This window comes from Tachypleus tridentatus, chromosome 9, assembly GCF_004210375.1.
Source record: "Tachypleus tridentatus isolate NWPU-2018 chromosome 9, ASM421037v1, whole genome shotgun sequence".
Classification (NCBI taxonomy): Eukaryota; Metazoa; Arthropoda; class Merostomata; order Xiphosura; family Limulidae; genus Tachypleus; species Tachypleus tridentatus.
In genome coordinates, this window is record NC_134833.1 from 120,112,590 (window position 1) to 120,133,317 (window position 20,728).

General features: G+C 32.6%; 1 protein-coding gene across 17 annotated transcripts in view; it reads left to right on the top strand.

Moving 5' to 3' along the window:
* The window catches only part of LOC143226198 (uncharacterized), a 110,825-nt gene that overhangs the window by 70,002 nt on the left and 20,095 nt on the right, over positions 1–20,728 (top strand). For 9 of the 17 annotated variants that reach the window (XM_076456857.1, XM_076456853.1, XM_076456861.1 and 6 more), the window contains 4 exons: positions 5,620–5,841; positions 7,767–7,921; positions 8,455–8,857; positions 13,335–13,509. In XM_076456857.1, the coding sequence (XP_076312972.1) occupies positions 5,620–5,841; positions 7,767–7,921; positions 8,455–8,857; positions 13,335–13,509 (955 nt within the window). The remainder of the gene's footprint in view (positions 1–5,619; positions 5,842–7,766; positions 7,922–8,454; positions 8,858–13,334; positions 13,510–20,728) is intronic. The other 8 variants (XM_076456863.1, XM_076456859.1, XM_076456860.1 and 5 more) reach the window with 4 other exon arrangements.

Genomic DNA, 20,728 nt, shown 5'->3' on the forward strand with positions numbered 1-20,728 from the left:
GTAGAATGTGTTGCATCCATGTGGCAGAAGACATGGCAACAATGTTTATCTCATTTCATATGTTGGTCTGCTCAGTCTGGAATTGTGCAAGGCTTCCTACAGTATACATGATATCAGGTACCCTTACAACCAGAAATCATTTGGTGATAAGTTTGGTGAACAATGTAGCTGTTCATGAGTGCTCCTACAAAAGTGTTGCTTGTTTATCATTATGTGGAAGAGCACTGTAATACATAATAACACCATTCGTGGTACCTTACAGCTGTGTAATAGATGTCCTGAAGGTTTATCAAGAAAAGTGTGGTCTGAAAACAATTCCGTCAAACCACACTAAATTGACTCAACTATCATATGATACATGTAAACTAGATCCTGACCAGATAGTGCAGTTGTATGTGTTGACAGTGCTGGAAAAAGTGATGTTTTGTTGTTCCATTAGATATTAGCACGTCATTAGCCATCAATGAAATTTCAGTCCTGTCAAGAACTGTAGTACAAAACTAACAGGATTGGTGTTGTTGACCTACTTTATTGTCTAAACATGATGCAGCTTGTGATGAAACATTTCAAAGTTGACCAAAGAATCTTATGAACAGTTGAAGTTGGCAGATCTGTACACTGATAACATAACATTCACTGCTGCACCCATGTGCAGAAGAAATTGCAGGAAGTGTCACTGATACCCAGTCTGTAAAGTATGAACTCAAAAGTTGAATCAAAATCAAGCATGTCGTGAATTTCTTAATAGAATTGATGTATTTACTCGTACGAAAATAATCTTTAGTGTTAAGTACTTGTAATAAGAGAGCGGCAGTGAAATATGTATTACTGTCATGGTTAGTAGCGTAAGTCTGTTCACTATTTCCCTTTTTTTAACTCAGCTATTGCTTAATATATATCCTATATTTTGATAAATGTATATCCCATGTTTTGATAAATGTATATCTGCTAATCTTCTGTTTTTTCTATAGAAACAGTTTGTATGGTGGTGGTGATCGGGATATGTTACAAAGGTTATTGTGCCTTCATTCTCTGTCTTCCCAATTCAGATTCAAATCCATTAATTACTTTTTTGGTTTTGAGAGGGTGTGCAGGTTTTCTCTGTTAGATTGGCTGTGTTATCAGTGAAATGAATGTAAAAGTCTGATATATTTTTTTGTGTAGTTCACATTTCATAATTTTGTTTAGTTTGTATTATAGATTCTGTATTTTTGTACTCCTGATTTCTGACTTTTGTTGGCCATTCTGTTTTTTCAGTATATTTGTCTACATTTATGAGGAAGTTGTAAACAAACATGGTGACAATATTTCAATAACTTAATTTTTTATTATTAGTACTTTTATATTATTAAAATTGTATGCTATTTGATAGTCTGTATAAATCAAAATGGTAATAACCAGAACATTAATTTTGATTAGTTGATTATTTTAGGGATGTTATTCAATTTTAATTATAATTTTGATCACAGGATAGTTCGAATAATCAGAAACATAACATATTTTCATAACACTAGCCATTATTTGATGGGTTGATCATTTTGTTCTAGCTTAAATCATGAAACTCCATGTATTATAAGTGAACTTACCAAATGTTTCTTCACAAATTTTAAAACTTTTAGCAAGCATTGAAAATTTGTTAGTTGCAGAAAATCTCATTTTCAATAAGGTATTTATCGTGAAAATGTATCTGTGAATATCAGTGGGATTCAGCAAAAGCATAACCTCTAACTTAAATGAGTATCAAAGTTTACTTTTATCTGTTATTTTGTCTCTATTATTATGCTTACTATAGCTGAATCTTTAACTTACATTAAAATGAAATTTTGAAAGTTATAAAATAAAGTGAACAATACCTTTTTTCTTTTTTTGATACTATAATTTCAAACAAAATGGGAGATTTTGATATTTTTTTTTTATTTACAATTTTAAACCTACTTTTTCACATATTTTAATTTTTATGGTTTTATGACCTGACTTGTATCATGCACATTTTATATATCCCTGAAAAACAACACATCACAGAGGATTACATTAGATTATTCTTGTACACCAGTGTACTGTGTGACGATGTTTTACACTTGAATGTTTTGCTGACTAGACGTAATTTTTCTCTTAAGTTTGTTGTCAAAACGAGAATTATATGCCTTTCATATATGTATTTTAGAAAATAAATATCTTACTTTGTAAATTAGAATGTCCAAAAAAACAAGCACATTTTAACTGGCTTTGTATAACTACGCTACAAAGAGGTTTAAAAAATCATTAGTGCTAAAACTGTCATGACATTCAAACACACGTGTGCATACACACATCAGTCACTTCCTGTAAAAGTAATGTCTGATGCTACCACATTCTAAATGATAGTTATAAGCTTGACATAGAAAAAAGGCTTTTTCTTTTGTTATAAACATGTGCATCAGTTAAGAATTCATGGTTTTTAAAACTGCTTTAAAAGTTAAAGGTAAATGAGTGGATCTTCTGATTTGAGTGGCCTGTGAAAGTTTGCTGACACCTCAGTAGATAGAGAACTTAGGTGTATATAGGTAGTATGACTGTATCTCTATAATTTTCTTGTTTATTATTATTAATCTTTTTTTTTTTAATGTCTCTAATATTTTCATGGGATCTCTAGTCAAGGAGGGTTATGATGTTTTTTTCTTCCTAGCATCATCTGTGTTGCCATCTTGTCCATTTTGGGGTCTAACATTCTGTGATTCTCATCCTTACATTACAAAATTATAGGATAATTTGATCTCTGCTTACTAGTATGTCTCATGTATAAACTCTTGTGATATGCAAGTTATGATATTTGATATTTATCATCTTTAAAAGTGGGAGTGTTATTTCATTCTAATTTGAATTGTGTTAGAAGATGGTGTATGTTTATGAAATTTGGTTTGTGAAATTTGGAATTTTATGTATTGTTAATATATATGAACCTAATTCTCTGAGTCTTTGAATGTTTGTTTCAAAGCATTATCTTCAGAACATTTGATATAGAGGTTGAGGAGTTACTGGTGATCAGGATGAACCTGTGGCTAAGTCTTCTTGTTGTTGGTTGCACTTATCTTCATCTTTAAAATATGCTGTGCAGATATAGAAAAATTGAAGTTTTATTATTATGGTTTTCAAACTGTTGACATAGTGTGTTTAGTGTTTCAAGGACTGGTACATTAGCAGAAAGGTTGGAAACAAATAAACCAATCATTGTGTTTTGTGAGGTTATCTTTCTTTTATAATCTGTACAAAGTGGATAGAATTTGTAACATATGAGGGTGTTTCACTTAGCTTTGAATCTCTGCAGTTTACTATGGTACAAAATGATAAGTCTTGCTTGTGTATATTATACAGGTTGTTCGGAAAGTCACTGTGCAGTTTTGTAATCATATGTCTATTCAGTTTATTTCAAGCCAGCAACTGATAGCAGTGTTTAGAAACAAAATAAGAGGATCCAAGCCTTTATTGATGCCAACGGGGGTCACTTTTAACATTGTTTATAATTGTCATTCATATTTACAGAGATGCCAACCATTACGATTTGAGCATAATCATTATGATTTTGGTGGGTACATTATGACTGTATGCTCATACAGACAAATATTACTTGTTGCAACTCCCAAATTATTATATATTATATAGGCCTATACAATAAAGTGATAAATTGTTCCCCCAGGGCTTGAAAGGGGTGAAAAGAAAATTTCTCATGAGATACAAATAAATATTGATAATAAATATAAAACATAGTCCAAATGGCTACTTGCGATAATCATGTTTGCTTGAAATAAAAAATTTATATCTCCAACATCTACCGATAGTTTGAGTGCAGTGCTTCTCCTACTGGGTTCGTGGGGGAATCCATAGTTATGTCATCAGTGCTTGTCAGCCAATCAGCGCTCGTGTCGATGGGTATATCTCATTTTCTAAGCGGCATAGAAACACCAATGCGATAGTTCACAAGATGGGAAAAAAAGAGGCCTTGTTCACCAAATTGTCTTGTTTCTGACAAATTTAAAAGGACTAAAACTGTGAAAGGGCTCTGTCTACAATCATTACGTTCAGTCATTTGAAATAGTTGGCATCTCTGTAATCTGTGTTATCTTTAGACTTAAACCATTAATGTTATTTTGTCTTGTGTTTATTTATATAGTGATACTTGAGCTGATCTTGGAATATGGATTAAGTACCTGAGTTAGTTTTTGATATTGTTTTCTCACTTAAGTATGTTAGAAATTTACATTATTATCTACACTTATAAATGAAAGTGAGATTATCTTACTTACTAATTTGCAGTTAAGCTTTTCCAAGTTCCTGAATTTTTCAGATTATTTTGGGTTAATAAATACCAGAGCTCAATTACTTGTACTTCATATTAAAGAGGTTAAAATGCTGTAAAAAAACAAACCAGTATTTCTAGCAGCTTTTGAAATATAAAATTCTTATGTAATAATATTATATAATTATTGTAGTGCTATGTTTAAAAATAAATATACATATACATTTTCTTATTTCTATATGATTCCATCATGGTACTTTTATTTTAATTCCTTCTTTTGTGTTATTCAGTGTGTACTATACATCCATAGCTATTTATTGTTTGCCAGGAAAGGTTTTGTTTAACAAGTAAAACTACAAACTTTTCCATGTTTGTCCAGGATCTGTAGTTCAAGAAAATTGATTTGTCAAACTAAGTAGAGTTTTTAATAATAATGCATCAAGAAATTACTGGTCCAAACACATATCTGTTACAAACACAATATATCTGTTACTTTTATTGGTGTGAAACACCAAATACATTTTAATTCCATATTGTAAACAGTCTGTGGACTGTAAGATCATAAATGGGTAGTTTGTAAGTATTATACTATAGTAAAATGGAGATGAGATTTGTGTTTGAATTATGAAGTATGTGAGCCACTGCAGCACTTGTGTTTTTCTAAAGAAAATGTTTAATTTTTCATGGGGTTTGAGGTTACCACTGTAGGTTCAAAATTTAAAGCTTTTTTGTCATTGTTAGTGTTTTATAAGATGGAATATTTCTATCCAAATTTCATATCACTGAAAGGTAGGACTGGTGGTCAAGGTGCTCAACTTGCAATCTAAGGATAGCAGATTTGAATACCATCACAGAACATGCTTGTTGTTTCAACCATGGGGGCATTGTAATATGACCATCCTCAATTTTGTTGGTAAAAGAGTAGTCCAAGGGTTGGCTATGGCTTGTGGTGTCTAGCTGTCTTATCTCTAGTCTGCCACTTCTAAATTAGAAATGACTAGCTCTAAAGTATTTTTGTGGAAAATTTAACAAAAGAAACAATTAAAAGTATGCTACATTTGTACATGTAACAGCAGTTTAGACAGCTTATCTGGATTGTGTTGAAAACCTAAATATTTGATTTTTAATAATTAGTTGTCACTTTTTTTTTCACACTAAATGTATTCTGACTGGAAACTTAACCTTTCTGATAATTCATATGAATTCAAAGCCTGAATTTAATATTATTGTATTTGTTAGAAATTGAGAAAATTTTCATACATAATTTTGTTTTCAGTTTATTATTGTGAGCTTCATTATGTACTTATAGCTTGTGTAAAGTTAATTGATTGATATGTTTCTCAAAGCAGGACAATGACGTGAAAGGTTTAGATAATAGAGATGTCAAGCTTGATTCATCCAAATTTGATCTGGAACCGACTTCATTTCCTCCTTTACCAGGCTTACAAGTTAAGAAACCTGTAGTAAGCACCATTTATCTTACCTGGATACAGATATGCACAACAAGTTCAGCATCTCAGCCAATGAGTCAAGGAAATGAATGGGACTGGTGTATAAAAAGGAATTGTGTTAGCATTTAAAATAAAATCCAGTCTAACTTCTTATGACTGATTCATGTCTTGTGTGTCACTGTGTATTGAGCACAATATAACTTCATCCATTTCTCATGATAATTAAATTGTTGAAAAGTCATGGCATTCTTTTCGTACTTAATTTCATAAATGTTATGTAGAAATCATGAATAGTGCCTAGGATTTCAACTAATTCTCCAGAATGTATATTCCTAGGATATTTATTTTTATTTTGTTTAGAAAGTTAATCTTATTTCATATGTTAATACAGTACTGTGTTTGCAGAAGATGTAAATGTCTTAAGTGATGTGTTTAGAACTTGTGTTTGATTTACAGTAAACTCTTCCTGACCATGTGATACTGTTATACTGCATCGTGTAGTTTTGGCTTTAAAAATAAGTCACAAACCTTTCTCAAGGAGGATACTCATAATGAGACTATTAAATGATAGTTGTGGACACTGCACTTTAAATAAAAAGGAAGTCTAAGTTCTCCATGAATATGGAGAGCTTTGTTTGGCTAAGTGTTTAGGAAAGTATTGAGCCTAGAAATCATACCTTTGGGTAATCCATTGCAATGTCCTTATCTGTGTAGTGAAGGTTGTGAGTAAGAAAAAAACCTTTTAACCCCAAAGATAGTATGATGTAGCTGGGTAAATGTTCTAGTACTATTAACAAGATAACAAAGATTTGATAGATATTCAGAAGTTTCTTGTCACAATTTAAAAACAGTGGCTATTTTTATGAGAACAGCAGCCAGAGAAACTTGGGTCACAGTTTTGTCTACCTCTGAGTTTTGTGCCTGTACTGTGATTAAAAGTGGTCAAGGAAGCTGATATTCCTTGTAGTGTTGGGTCTGTGGAAAGATTGTCAAGGTCTGTGATGAAGATTGATCTTTATTTTTTCCAGGATCTTGTTACAATGGATATAGTTCTATTAAACTTTAGTATGTATATGTGGTCATCAGATTTAGCATGCTTGATAATGGTGGAAGTGGTATGAAGGTTACTATGGTCCTAGAGCATCATTTTTAAGTGTGATTAACCTAAAGGCAGTATTACCTATTAGGCAATGGCCTGGGCCCTCACACATGAAAGGGCCCCTAGTGCTATCCATTTTAATTTACTTTTGAGTTTGCTTGTCATTATGGGGTCCCCATTTACTGAATTCTTCCCGGGGCTCCAATGACTAAGACCATCCCTGGATTAACACTGATTATTTTCATGCGTGATATAAAACTGGTACAAATATTGTCTTGAATAGCAGTTGATTCAGATACATTATTTGTCTATAATATGTAGTGTCCTGAAAACTGTTTAGCTTTTTTCTCTTTCATGTTACAGACTTTAATTAGCAGAATACTAGAAACTGTGTGCTTATGGGGGTGTTTATTTTCAAAATTGTGATCGTATTATGTTTTATACTATTGAGTATAGGTTTTTCAATTCCAGTTGGATGTTGTGATAGAACCAGAGTTTACACATGTTATATTTATGAAAAACTGAAACACTATTTTTCTGTTTCCCTTGTATACTGGAAAGAAGAGTTATGACCTGTTTCTTTAATTACGTAGACTTATTTTCATTTCTCATTGTCTTTATTGTAATATTTTAAGTTATTTATCTAAATTGCAACATTAATTCACAAACTAATAATTAATTGAATTGAAGAGGGAACCTTGGCTAAGGCCCAACAGAAGTTATTTCTGAACTCAAGATTTTTGTGAATATAATTAATTATATGTATTTTTGGAAGGTTTTATTAAAAGCCAGTCAAAAGTACTGTAAATTATTTTTCATGAGTAGAACATTCAAACTGTTAGTTATTTGTATCATTTCATCTTAAATGTTTTCTTGAAATACCTAGAGAATGCTTATATTTACCATCTTAAGTATGTAAACACTGTTTTTTTTTATTTTTCAGGATGCAGTAGACACTGATTTGTTTGAAAGCCAACTTACAGATCCAGTTCAAGCAGTGTCAGAGTTCTCTGATGATGGTAATAGATTTGAAGCTGAGGTATCATCTGACCATAAAATTCAGGAAATTAGTCAGGCCAAACCAGTGTCATCCATCATGTAAATACTACAGTTTTTTGTTATTTCAATAAATATAAGTGTGATGCAGAGAATACAGTGCTCATCCTGTGTGCAAAGTCTGTGTTTGTTTGAAACCTGGTCCATTTCTTCAAAAAATGAATCAGTTAATATAATTGTTAAATATTTTTATAGATATCAGTTGCAAAGCATTTTTCAAGAATATTTCTTTCTACCAGAGAAAGTTTCACATACTTTTCTGTTGGTTTTTCTTTGTTTCTTTCAGTGCTTACTATTTCTCTGAATTAGAGATAACCATGCAAAAACTTGTTTCTATGACCATTTCTGTTTTAAAAAAAATAAAAGCAAATCATAATTTTCTTGTCTATATTTGTATCAAAATTTTTGTAACAGTTTTTTTTTTTGGTGAATAAGTTGACAAAAGATATATTATTAAAATCATCACAAAAAGTACATTAAAATATTAAGTTTTAAATTTGAGTCTTTTATACATCTTTTGCTACAAATTAAGACCTTCAGAGAATTTGTATAATTGTGTTAATTTATGTTTGTAGAGACAAGGGGCTGTTTAACAGTAGTAACTTGGCCAATGGTGTGAGTTCTTATGTTGAACCAAAGCAGTCATCATTAGATCCACTCAGCATTCAAGTTGAACCACAAATTAAACTGCAGTCAACAAATGCTCACAGTAGTAGTACAGATAAGATTGGCACTGTGATGTCTACAAGCAATAGTGGTGTATCTGTAATGAGCAATGACCATACAATATCCTCAAACCTTATGGGAAGCCCTCTTAGTTCGATTTCAACTACATGTTCCTCACCACAACCTGATGATCTCTCCTGTGTTTCCACAAAGAACTTGGCTGTTCAGCCACGTCCTGTTTCAAAACCTTCACAGAAGGATAATGAGAGCTTCCTTGTTAATGGAAACATGGGCTTGATGAGCACTATAAATGTAAGCCTTTTGTACTGTTTTTATTTATATTGAGTGCATTAAACATGAGAAAAACAATTTATACATTTTGTGTTTGTGTTTTAAAGTATGTATCTTATATATAGTGCAGTAAAGTATGTTTAGAAGAAGAAATATATTCACATTTATACACGTAAATGTAAGTATAAACATCTATTATCAAAACTCTTATTGGCATTTGAACTTTTATTCATGCTAGTAAGCAATCCCATACAATTTGTTGCAAAGAGTTTCATACATGTTTCTGACTGGCCTGGCATAGCCAGGTAATTAGGGTGCTTGACTAATATATCTGGGGGTTGTGGATTCAAATCCTCATCACACCAAACATGTTTTTCTTTTCAGCTGTGGGGACATTACATTGTGATGGTCAATCCCACTATTAGTTGGTAAAAGAGTAGCTCAAGAGTTGGCAGTGGTTGGTGATGACTAGCTGCCTTCCCTCTAATTTTACACTGCTAAATTAGTAATGGCTATTGCAAATATCCCTTGTGCAGCTTTGCACAAAAATTCAAAATAAACAAATATATGTTCTTGACAATAATATCAAAGAAAAGACTAGATGAACTCTTAACATTTTTTACTAAAACATATTATTCTACAAACTTAATGCATATTGAAAATTATAAAGTCAAGAAAATTCCACAATCAGAATTATGGGAACAAAAATAAAAAATATGGAAAGTGAACAAAGGAAGATCATTTTTATTGCCACAAATACAGTTCAATTGATTTCAGCACATTTCTTGTAATCCACACAAATTTTAAAATGTTAAAACAAATGCTAAAATCTGAAGAATTGTATAACTGGGAGAAGCATAATACACAGTCAGAGGCAACAGTCATTTAAACATTTTAACTTGTACAACGTTTAGAAGTAAAAATGAAAATTTCCAGTGACAAAGAACATGATACTTGCAATTATCTATAACGAAGAAAGCAAGTTCTCCATAAATTGAGAAAAACATTGAAAATTAATGCCCCCATGAACTTCAATTCTGAAAGTATGTTATATATCATGTTCCAATTGTTATAAAGTTGCATTGAAAATTCAGAGGGAATATGAATTCATCAGCAACAAATTCCAATATTTTACTGAGAATATATTTGAATGCTTTTTTACAATGGATAATTTGTAATTTTGCATTTTACACAATATTTTCAAGAAGAGTAAAACAAAAACTATTTCCTACAATTTTTTAAGCCAACACTGAATTATTAAAAGTTTAATTTTTATACAGAAGATTGATTATAGTACAGTAAAATTAATTTGAAGCCTCATCACTTCGTTATAGTCCATTTCATAGCATTTGGTCAGATTCTGCCTGTTGACCAAATCGGGCACGAAAACAGCCCTACAGCATAGTTTTCATTGCTGAAGGCTTCATCATAGTAATGTCACGTCCAAAGCACACCACTCTTCTACACATGCTTTCTGTAATTCATTGTGTACAAAGATAGTGATATTACAATAGCCATTTAAACAGTCAGATTTCATGAGAATTCATAGGTGCTGTGACCAATGATTTAACTGTTCTGTTCATATGGAATAGCATAAATGCTCATTTCATTCTCCAGCTGCTTGAGGTGTGTGGTGGTTTAATGGGAAGTATGGCTATAAACCTTACCTCGAGGAACCTATATGCTGTTGGCCTTGTTTCTAGATGTTGATCTTTTAGCACTCTTCTTCCAACAGTAATTCTTGTTATTGACCCAGCACTCTTCTTCCAGCAGTCAGTTTGTTATTAACCCAGCACCCTTCTTCCAACAGTAATTCTTGTTATTAACCCAGCACTCTTCTTCCAACAGTAATTCTTGTTATTAACCCAGCACTCTTCTTCCAGCAGTCAATCTTGTTATTAACCCAGCACTCTTCTTCCAACAGTAATTCTTGTTATTGACCCAGCACTCTTCTTCCAGCAGTCAGTTTGTTATTAACCCAGCACTCTTCTTCCAACAGTAATTCTTGTTATTGACCCAGCACTCTTCTTCCAGCAGTCAATCTTGTTATTAACCCAGCACTCTTCTTCCAACAGTAATTCTTGTTATTGACCCAGCACTCTTCTTCCAGTAGTCAGTTTGTTATTAACCCAGCACTCTTCTTCCAACAGTAATTCTTGTTATTGACCCAGCACTCTTCTTCCAGCAGTCAGTTTCTTATTAACCCAGCACTCTTCTTCCAACAGTAATTCTTGTTATTGACCCAGCACTCTTCTTCCAGCAGTCAATCTTGTTATTAACCCAGCACTCTTCTTCCAACAGTAATTCTTGTTATTGACCCAGCACTCTTCTTCCAGCAGTTAGTCTTGTTATTGACCCAGCACTCTTCTTCCAGCAGTTAGTCTTGTTATTAACCTAGCACTCTTCTTCTGACAATTCCCTATTTCTTCCTGAAGAAAGATCTACCTTACAAGAGTGCTCAAGTTATATGGTTTTACTCATTTCTGTTTATGATAAGAACTAAGTTTCATATTGTTGCCCAGTATGTCTGAACAACATTTGCTACTGACCTTTGTATTGGTGGATTCTTACACTGTGCTAGCAATAGTTGCAGTACAACAAGTTACTTCATGATGATCCAAATTCCTTTGATCTTCAAATTTTATTACATATAAGAGATATCTACACATTGGAAATTTTAAATCCTCAATCTAAGTGTATGAATATTTTTGTAGACCTTTTTCAAAAGTTATCAGTTGTCAGTGGCACAAAACTAACTCTAATATTTCAAACTTTTTCATTGCAGTAGAAAGTTTGATTTAATATCATATCTTCCTGTGTGTGTGTGTAAAGAGAGAGAGCTAATTAGATACTTAACTGCAGAAGGATTCCTCTGGTTTGCATTGTAAGCCATCTTTTGTGTACAGTTAAGAAATAGTTTGCTTGTAGGTCAATATTCATGTGAATAAGTGTCCAAAAGGTACAAGAGTAATTTGAGATTTTGAAAACTTTAAAAATTGTTTTTTTAGATACCAGAACATGTCAGTTTCTGATTTTTAAAAGGAATACAGAAAACTTTAGTTTGTAATTTTATCACAAATGTTGGATCTTTCAGTTTCAAATGCTTTATTGGCTTTCTTCATTTAAACGTGTTTCAAAGAATCTTTTGTCTCTTTGTCCAACTCAACTGAATAAAAGACCTCTTTGCCAGTGGAAGGTAAAAGATATATATAAAATGCCATTTTGACATGTCTCTTATTTTAAATCAAATGAACAAATGAAGGAGAGTGTAGAAAAAAAATATCTGGCCATTTGGTTATTTTGTGTTGTAACTTTGTAATAGGGTTTCACAGTTTTTGGGTGCATTAGTGGTTCTCTGTGTAACTATGATACTATTACTTGGGTTTGGTTGTATTCAGGGTATTCATTATCTTTAAGAGTAAGTGGATGATACTACTAAAGTAGGGTAACCCTGTTGGTATGAAGCAAAACTTGTACCTAAGGATCAACATCCATTCCCTTGTATGTTTGGGGGTATGCTCCTCTGGAAGTTTTGAGAATAAGAACTATGAGAAACATCATTTCCTCTCTTTTCTGACCTCATTTGAGGGGGAAAAAATTTAACAAAAATGGAAACATTAAAAGGAAAAGGTTTGAATTTGCATTGCATTTACAATTTTTAAAACTTTGTTCCTGCTGCCACAATGATGCTTCATCTGAAGTAGGTAGAATTTATCAGTAAATTTGAGGATGTTTTCTTCTTGATGTCTGTTGTTGTATTGACTTAATTTGTAACAGTATGATCATATTTCATTACATCTGCTTTCCCAGCAGTGGAAACTAATTCTATATGTTGAATCATATAGTGGGAACAGTCATATGATGTGCATTATATTTTTCTCACTTGCTGAAAAGCATTAGAAAATAAATGTATTTCATAATAACTTCCATAGGGCAAATGGATATTCAAAAATGGCTCAGTGAAATTGACTTTGGTGAATAACATAAAGAAAACTAGTAGAAAGGGCTTATATAGTATTAAAGAAACTGGGAAGGTGAGCTAGAATTAGCCAGAATAGGAATTTGCTTTATCCAGCACCTGATGAAAACCTTGGGTTGTGCTAATATTTCTGATTGCAGTAGTGATTCTATCTGTAACTTTAATAGGATATTATTTAATTTTGCTTGTATTATAACTCTATCTTCATAAATATGTAGTTAGTTTTAGTTCAAGCAGTTTTGCTTTCTAACTATAATACCATTACTTAACTTTAGTTGCCTAGTATTTTTATGTAACTACAATAATAAGTTTTGGTTTTCTTTCTAAGAGTGCATATTTGTCTCGTGATATTTTTAGTTGTTATTTGAAGTACATGGTTCCTTGTATGAATTATTATATGATTTTAAAGGAGTTATAGAGTTGTATAGTGAAGCACTGTGCTGAAATCAGGGTTTTTATGTTGTAAAACAATGCAGGATGAAAATTTTCACTTTATTATCATTATCTTCTTGATAATAGATAAGCTCTGATGATAAGAGAAGGAAGCTGACCTATTCAGAAGTGGCACAAAAAGCAAAAGAATCAGTGGAAAAACTGGCCACAGAAATTAAAATAAAAGAACAACAAGAGATGGCAGCAAAGCTGCAACGTCATTCAGATGTTACTTCTACTAAGCACCAGGTTACAACACACAGTAAGTCTTGTTATTAACGTAGCACTCTTCTTCCTACAGTAATTTTTGTTATTATACTAGAACTCTTCTTCCTACAGTAATTTTTGTTATTATACTAGAACTCTTCTTCCTACAGTAATTTTTGTTATTATACTAGAACTCTTCTTCCTACAGTAATTCTTGTTATTATACTAGAACTCTTCTTCCTACAGTAATTTTTGTTATTATACTAGAACTCTTCTTCCTACAGTAATTTTTGTTATTATACTAGAACTCTTCTTCCTACAGTAATTCTTGTTATTATACTAGAACTCTTCTTCCTACAGTAATTCTTGTTATTATACTAGAACTCTTCTTCCTACAGTAATTTTGTTATTATACTAGAACTCTTCTTCCTACAGTAATTTTGTTATTATACTAGAACTCTTCTTCCTACAGTAATTTTGTTATTATACTAGAACTACATTTTTGTTATTATACTAGAACTCTTCTTCCTACAGTAATTCTTGTTATTATACTAGAACTCTTCTTCCTACAGTAATTTTTGTTATTATACTAGAACTCTTCTTCCTACAGTAATTTTTGTTATTATACTAGAACTCTTCTTCCTACAGTAATTTTTGTTATTATACTAGAACTCTTCTTCCTACAGTAATTTTTGTTATTATACTAGAACTCTTCTTCCTACAGTAATTTTGTTATTATACTAGAACTCTTCTTCCTACAGTAATTTTGTTATTATACTAGAACTCTTCTTCCTACAGTAATTTTGTTATTATACTAGAACTCTTCTTCCTACAGTAATTCTTGTTATTATACTAGAACTCTTCTTCCTACAGTAATTTTTGTTATTATACTAGAACTCTTCTTCCTACAGTAATTTTGTTATTATACTAGAACTCTTCTTCCTACAGTAATTTTTGTTATTATACTAGAACTCTTCTTCCTACAGTAATTTTGTTATTATACTAGAACTCTTCTTCCTACAGTAATTTTGTTATTATACTAGAACTCTTCTTCCTACAGTAATTTTGTTATTATACTAGAACTCTTCTTCCTACAGTAATTCTTGTTATTATACTAGAACTCTTCTTCCTACAGTAATTCTTGTTATTATACTAGAACTCTTCTTCCTACAGTAATTTTTGTTATTATACTAGAACTCTTCTTCCTACAGTAATTTTTGTTATTATACTAGAACTCTTCTTCCTACAGTAATTCTTGTTATTATACTAGAACTCTTCTTCCTACAGTAATTTTGTTATTATACTAGAACTCTTCTTCCTACAGTAATTTTGTTATTATACTAGAACTCTTCTTCCTACAGTAATTTTGTTATTATACTAGAACTCTTCTTCCTACAGTAATTTTGTTATTATACTAGAACTCTTCTTCCTACAGTAATTTTGTTATTATACTAGAACTCTTCTTCCTACAGTAATTTTTGTTATTATACTAGAACTCTTCTTCCTACAGTAATTTTGTTATTATACTAGAACTCTTCTTCCTACAGTAATTTTTGTTATTATACTAGAACTCTTCTTCCTACAGTAATTTTGTTATTATACTAGAACTCTTCTTCCTACAGTAATTTTGTTATTATACTAGAACTCTTCTTCCTACAGTAATTTTGTTATTATACTAGAACTCTTCTTCCTACAGTAATTTTGTTATTATACTAGAACTCTTCTTCCTACAGTAATTTTGTTATTATACTAGAACTCTTCTTCCTACAGTAATTTTGTTATTATACTAGAACTCTTCTTCCTACAGTAATTTTGTTATTATACTAGAACTCTTCTTCCTACAGTAATTTTGTTATTATACTAGAACTCTTCTTCCTACAGTAATTTTGTTATTATACTAGAACTCTTCTTCCTACAGTAATTTTGTTATTATACTAGAACTCTTCTTCCTACAGTAATTTTTGTTATTATACTAGAACTCTTCTTCCTACAGTAATTTTGTTATTATACTAGAACTCTTCTTCCTACAGTAATTTTGTTATTATACTAGAACTCTTCTTCCTACAGTAATTTTTTATTATTATACTAGAACTCTTCTTCCTACAGTAATTTTTGTTATTATACTAGAACTCTTCTTCCAACAGTAATTTTGTTATTATACTAGAACTCTTCTTCCAACAGTAATTTTGTTATTATACTAGAACTCTTCTTCCTACAGTAATTTTGTTATTATACTAGAACTCTTCTTCCAACAGTAATTTTTGTTATTAACCCAGAACTCTTCTTCCAACAGTAATTTTTGTTATTAACCCAGAACTCTTCTTCCAACAGTAATTCTTGTTATTAACCCAGAACTCTTCTTCCAACAGTAATTTTGTTATTAACCCAGAACTCTTCTTCCAACAGTAATTTTGTTATTAACCCAGAACTCTTCTTCCAACAGTAATTTTGTTATTAACCCAGAACTCTTCTTCCAACAGTAATTATTACCCAGCACTCTTCTTCCAACAGTAATTTTGTTATTAACCCAGCACTCTTCTTCCAACAGTAATTCTTGTTATTAACCCAGCACTCTTCTTCCAACAGTAATTCTTGTTATTAACCCAGCACTCTTCTTCCAACAGTAATTCTTGTTATTAACCCAGCACTCTTCTTCCAACAGTAATTCTTGTTATTAACCCAGCACTCTTCTTCCAACAGTAATTTTGTTATTAACCCAGCACTCTTCTTCCAACAGTAATTTTGTTATTAACCCAGCACTCTTCTTCCAACAGTAATTTTTGTTATTAACCCAGCACTCTTCTTCCAACAGTAATTCTTGTTATTAACCCAGCACTCTTCTTCCAACAGTAATTTTGTTATTAACCCAGCACTCTTCTTCCAACAGTAATTTTTGTTATTAACCCAGCACTCTTCTTCCAACAGTAATTTTGTTATTAACCCAGCACTCTTCTTCCAACAGTAATTTTGTTATTAACCCAGCACTCTTCTTCCAACAGTAATTTTTGTTATTAACCCAGAACTCTTCTTCCATCTAATTTTTGTTATTAACCCAGCACTCTTCTTCCAACAGTAATTTTGTTATTAACCCAGCACTCTTCTTCCAACAGTAATTTTGTTATTAACCCAGCACTCTTCTTCCAACAGTAATTTTTGTTATTAACCCAGCACTCTTCTTCCAACAGTAATTTTTGTTATTAACCCAGCACTCTTCTTCCAACAGTAATTTTTGTTATTAACCCAGCACTCTTCTTCCAACAGTAATTCTTGTTATTAACCCAGCACTCTTCTTCCAACAGTAATTTTGTTATTAACCCAGCACTCTTCTTCCAACAGTAATTTTGTTATTAACCCAGCACTCTTCTTCCAACAGTAATTTTTGTTATTAACCCAGCACTCTTCTTCCAACAGTAATTCTTGTTATTAACCCAGCACTCTTCTTCCAACAGTAATTCTTGTTATTAACCCAGCACTCTTCTTCCAACAGTAATTCTTGTTATTAACCCAGCACTCTTCTTCCAACAGTAATTCTTGTTATTAACCCAGCACTCTTCTTCCAACAGTAATTCTTGTTATTAACCCAGCACTCTTCTTCCAACAGTAATTCTTGTTATTAACCCAGCACTCTTCTTCCAACAGTAATTCTTGTTATTAACCCAGCACTCTTCTTCCAACAGTAATTCTTGTTATTAACCCAGCACTCTTCTTCCAACAGTAATTCTTGTTATTAACCCAGCACTCTTCTTCCAACAGTAATTCTTGTTATTAACCCAGCACTCTTCTTCCAACAGTAATTCTTGTTATTAACCCAGCACTCTTCTTCCAACAGTAATTCTTGTTATTAACCCAGCACTCTTCTTCCAACAGTAATTCTTGTTATTAACCCAGCACTCTTCTTCCAACAGTAATTCTTGTTATTAACCCAGCACTCTTCTTCCAACAGTAATTCTTGTTATTAACCCAGCACTCTTCTTCCAACAGTAATTCTTGTTATTAACCCAGCACTCTTCTTCCAACAGTAATTCTTGTTATTAACCCAGCACTCTTCTTCCAACAGTAATTCTTGTTATTAACCCAGCACTCGTCTTCCAACAGTAATTCTTGTTATTAACCCAGCACTCTTCTTCCAACAGTAATTCTTGTTATTAACCCAGCACTCTTCTTCCAACAGTAATTCTTGTTATTAACCCAGCACTCTTCTTCCAACAGTAATTCTTGTTATTAACCCAGCACTCTTCTTCCAACAGTAATTCTTGTTATTAACCCAGCACTCTCTTCTTCCAACTCTTCTTCCAGTAATTCTTGTTATTAACCCAGCACTCTTCTTCCAACAGTAATTCTTGTTATTAACCCAGCACTCTTCTTCCAACAGTAATTCTTGTTATTAACCCAGCACTCTTCTTCCAACAGTAATTCTTGTTATTAACCCAGCACTCTTCTTCCAACAGTAATTGTTATTAACCCAGCACTCTTCTTCCAACAGTAATTCTTGTTATTAACCCAGCACTCTTCTTCCAACAGTAATTCTTGTTATTAACCCAGCACTCTTCTTCCAACAGTAATTCTTGTTATTAACCCAGCACTCTTCTTCCAACAGTAATTCTTGTTATTAACCCAGCACTCTTCTTCCAACAGTAATTCTTGTTATTAACCCAGCACTCGTCTTCCAACAGTAATTCTTGTTATTAACCCAGCACTCTTCTTCCAACAGTAATTCTTGTTATTAACCCAGCACTCTTCTTCCAACAGTAATTCTTGTTATTAACCCAGCACTCTTCTTCCAACAGTAATTCTTGTTATTAACCCAGCACTCTTCTTCCAACAGTAATTCTTGTTATTAACCCAGCACTCTTCTTCCAACAGTAATTCTTGTTATTAACCCAGCACTCTTCTTCCAACAGTAATTCTTGTTATTAACCCAGCACTCTTCTTCCAACAGTAATTCTTGTTATTAACCCAGCACTCTTCTTCCAACAGTAATTCTTCCAACAGTAATTCTTGTTATTAACCCAGCACTCTTCTTCCAACAGTAATTCTTGTTATTAACCCAGCACTCTTCTTCCAACAGTAATTTTGTTATTAACCCAGCACTCTTCTTCCAACAGTAATTTTGTTATTAACCCAGCACTCTTCTTCCAACAGTAATTCTTGTTATTAACCCAGCACTCTTCTTCCAACAGTAATTCTTGTTATTAACCCAGCACTCTTCTTCCAACAGTAATTCTTGTTATTAACCCAGCACTCTTCTTCCAACAGTAATTCTTGTTATTAACCCAGCACTCTTCTTCCAACAGTAATTCTTGTTATTAACCCAGCACTCTTCTTCCAACAGTAATTCTTGTTATTAACCCAGCACTCTTCTTCCAACAGTAATTCTTGTTATTAACCCAGCACTCTTCTTCCAACAGTAATTCTTGTTATTAACCCAGCACTCTTCTTCCAACAGTAATTTGTTGTTATTAACCCAGCACTCTTCTTCCAACAGTAATTCTTGTTATTAACCCAGCACTCTTCTTCCAACAGTAATTCTTGTTATTAACCCAGCACTCTTCTTCCAACAGTAATTTTGTTATTAACCCAGCACTCTTCTTCCAACAGTAATTTGTTGTTATTAGCACTCCAGCCAACAGTAATTCTTGTTATTAACCCAGCACTCTTCTTCCAACAGTAATTCTTGTTATTAACCCAGCACTCTTCTTCCAACAGTAATTAATTGTTATTAACCCAGCACTCTTCTTCCAACAGTAATTTTGTTATTAACCCAGCACTCTTCTTCCAACAGTAATTCTTGTTATTAACCCAGCACTCTTCTTCCAACAGTAATTCTTGTTATTAACCCAGCACTCTTCTTCCAACAGTAATTCTTGTTATTAACCCAGCACTCTTCTTCCAACAGTAATTCTTGTTATTAACCCAGCACTCTTCTTCCAACAGTAATTCTTGTTATTAACCCAGCACTCTTCCAACAGTCTTCCAACAGTAATTCTTGTTATTAACCCAGCACTCTTCTTCCAACAGTAATTCTTGTTATTAACCCAGCACTCTTCTTCCAACAGTAATTCTTGTTATTAACCCAGCACTCTTCTTCCAACAGTAATTCTTGTTATTAACCCAGCACTCTTCTTCCAACAGTAATTCTTGTTATTAACCCAGCACTCTTCTTCCAACAGTAATTCTTGTTATTAACCCAGCACTCTTCTTCCAACAGTAATTCTTGTTATTAACCCAGCACTCTTCTTCCAACAGTAATTCTTGTTATTAACCCAGCACTCTTCTTCCAACAGTAATTCTTGTTATTAACCCAGCACTCGTCTTCCAACAGTAATTCTTGTTATTAACCCAGCACTCTTCTTCCAACAGTAATTCTTGTTATTAACCCAGCACTCTTCTTCCAACAGTAATTCTTGTTATTAACCCAGCACTCTTCTTCCAACAGCACTAATTTCTTGTTATTAACCCAGCACTCTTCTTCCAACAGTAATTCTTGTTATTAACCCAGCACTCTTCTTCCAACAGTAATTCTTGTTATTAACCCAGCACTCTTCTTCCAACAGTAATTCTTGTTATTAACCCAGCACTCTTCTTCCAACAGTAATTCTTGTTATTAACCCAGCACTCTTCTTCCAACAGTAATTCTTGTTATTAACCCAGCACTCTTCTTCCAACAGTAATTCTTGTTATTAACCCAGCACTCTTCTTCCAACAGTAATTCTTGTTATTAACCCAGCACTCTTCTTCCAACAGTAATTCTTGTTATTAACCCAGCACTCTTCTTCCAACAGTAATTCTTGTTATTAACCCAGCACTCTTCTTCCAACAGTAATTCTTGTTATTAACCCAGCACTCTTCTTCCAACAGTAATTCTTGTTATTAACCCAGCACTCGTCTTCCAACAGTAATTCTTGTTATTAACCCAGCACTCTTCTTCCAACAGTAATTCTTGTTATTAACCCAGCACTCTTCTTCCAACAGTAATTCTTGTTATTAACCCAGCACTCTTCTTCCAACAGTAATTCTTGTTATTAACCCAGCACTCTTCTTCCAACAGTAATATTAACCCAGCACTCTTCTTCCAACAGTAATTCTTGTTATTAACCCAGCACTCGTCTTCCAACAGTAATTCTTGTTATTAACCCAGCACTCCCAGCACTCTTCTTCCAACAGTAATTCTTGTTATTAACCCAGCACTCTTCTTCCAACAGTAATTCTTGTTATTAACCCAGCACTCTTCTTCCAACAGTAATTCTTGTTATTAACCCAGCACTCTTCTTCCA